Source organism: Austrofundulus limnaeus, unplaced genomic scaffold (assembly GCF_001266775.1).
Source record: "Austrofundulus limnaeus strain Quisiro unplaced genomic scaffold, Austrofundulus_limnaeus-1.0 Scaffold1655, whole genome shotgun sequence".
Classification (NCBI taxonomy): domain Eukaryota; kingdom Metazoa; phylum Chordata; class Actinopteri; order Cyprinodontiformes; family Rivulidae; genus Austrofundulus; species Austrofundulus limnaeus.
This window is the reverse complement of record NW_013954057.1, coordinates 21,644-23,434: the sequence shown is the minus strand read 5'-3', so window position 1 is coordinate 23,434 and position 1,791 is coordinate 21,644. Positions and strand designations below refer to the sequence as shown.

General features: G+C 40.6%; 1 protein-coding gene across 1 annotated transcript in view; it reads left to right on the top strand.

Annotated features, from left to right (window-relative positions):
• ugl (ureidoglycolate lyase) overlaps window positions 1–1,791 on the top strand; it is a gene marked incomplete in the record, with an annotated part of 31,023 nt that overhangs the window by 12,451 nt on the left and 16,781 nt on the right. Inside the window, 1 exon segment of the mRNA XM_014033180.1 lies at window positions 203–401. Within this exon segment, the coding sequence (XP_013888634.1) occupies window positions 203–401 (199 nt within the window).

Below are 1,791 nucleotides of genomic sequence, written 5' to 3'. Positions count from 1 at the left end.
ATTAGTCCATAACAACATTTATAAATGTATGAATCATATGGTGAAAAACTGACTTTGAAAAATAAATCTGTTCTTTTTTTCTTATAAAAGTTTATATAAAACAAAACTATTGGTAATTTTTGACTGTGTAACTTTATAAACGGCAGCCCACAGTGATCTGATGGATTCACCACTTCATGCTRACTGATGGTTTGACTTCCAGGTCACCGTGAAGACTTCCTGCTGCCCGACCGCAGCAAATACGTCAACATGGAGAAGCGCTTCCTGCGCAGCTACATGGACCTGCTGGTTCAGACGTGCCATCGTCGGGGGGCAYTGGCCACTGGAGGCATGGCTGCCCCCCTGCTGCCCCCCAGCCCCGACACAGACTCCTACAGGAGGGTGTTGGCYTCTGTGACCAGGTGTTTCTTCACATGCAGCTAACAGCTAACAGCTAACAGCTCCTGTTGTGATCAGCTGAAGGCATTAACTCTATGTTTGCTAAAACAGTCAAMTRTTTCATGAATCAGAACAGATTTAATGAAACTCTCAGAAAGTTCAAACATGAACAACTGGTTCACATTAAATGTTCCCACAGATCATCAGCCTTAACCAAAACAAAACAAACCTGGTTGGTTTTACAGACGTTGAGCTAAAATTTGATGTCGTTTTAACTGAGAATCAACAAATATCCTGGACGTAAGATTTTACAAGAAATTGACATCTTTTCATAGTTTGACCAAAACGGCTACAATTCTGTAGTTTCTCATCAGGATTATTGTTATATTATTTTAAATTAGAGTTGAATTAAATCCATCCACTGACTCCTGACCTCTGTTGTGAACACACAGACTCAAAGAATCATTGAAAATATTTAAAAACCAAATGTTTTTTGATCAGTTAGTTTTTTTGGTGGGGGGCTGCTCCCTGTTTCAGAGAGCACCACATCGAGCAAACTCACATGAGGACCTGGTAACTTTTTYACACCGTAGACCCTTCCTGATGCAACCACAGACCACTGAACTGCCCACACGTGTGGAGCGGGGGCTGCCATCGAGGGCAGCAGCAGTGGGGTTGAGGGGAGCAATGTGACGGCCACCAAAAATCAGACCCTTTTGGTTTTACAACAAACGATAGGAACTGATTCACAGACAGTAAAGAACAATATGTTTTACTCCTCATGATGAATTAATTTTGTTTTTAAAGGAGGGGTGTTAAGTAAAATTGACACTTTTGATTTTACATCATGTTATAATATTATTCCCTCATCAAAAACTTCTTCAGGGTGTTGCTTTGACTCATTCATGTTTGAGAAATCCTTCAGTCTTCCTAGGGTCGTGTGGAGCTTCCTAAACACTTCCTGATGCAAAGCTCCACCCATTTATACAAAGCTCCTCCCTGGAGGTTAGGCTGCAGCTGAGCTACCGCCCCACAGACCACCCCTCKCCCAAGGCATTGTTGTGRAAACATGCTGAAGTGGAAGTGTCCGAAATGGTAGGAGGTTTTTAAAAAAGAATGAGCCTGGAAAATACGCAATAACCCCAACCTGCTCCCCTTTAATCACAGAGACAATCCATACAATTTCACTTTTTCATAGAAAACAGTCAGAGGGATGGAGTACAGCAGCTCAGAGGTGGGGTCTGCTTAACAAAACACACGGTTCTGTCCACAGGATGTGATGTCATAATGTACGTAAGATAAGACAAGATAAGATAAGATATAAGATATAACATAAGATAAGATATGATAAGATATAAAATAAGATATAAGATATAAGATAAGATATAAGATAAGATAAGATAAGATAAAAGA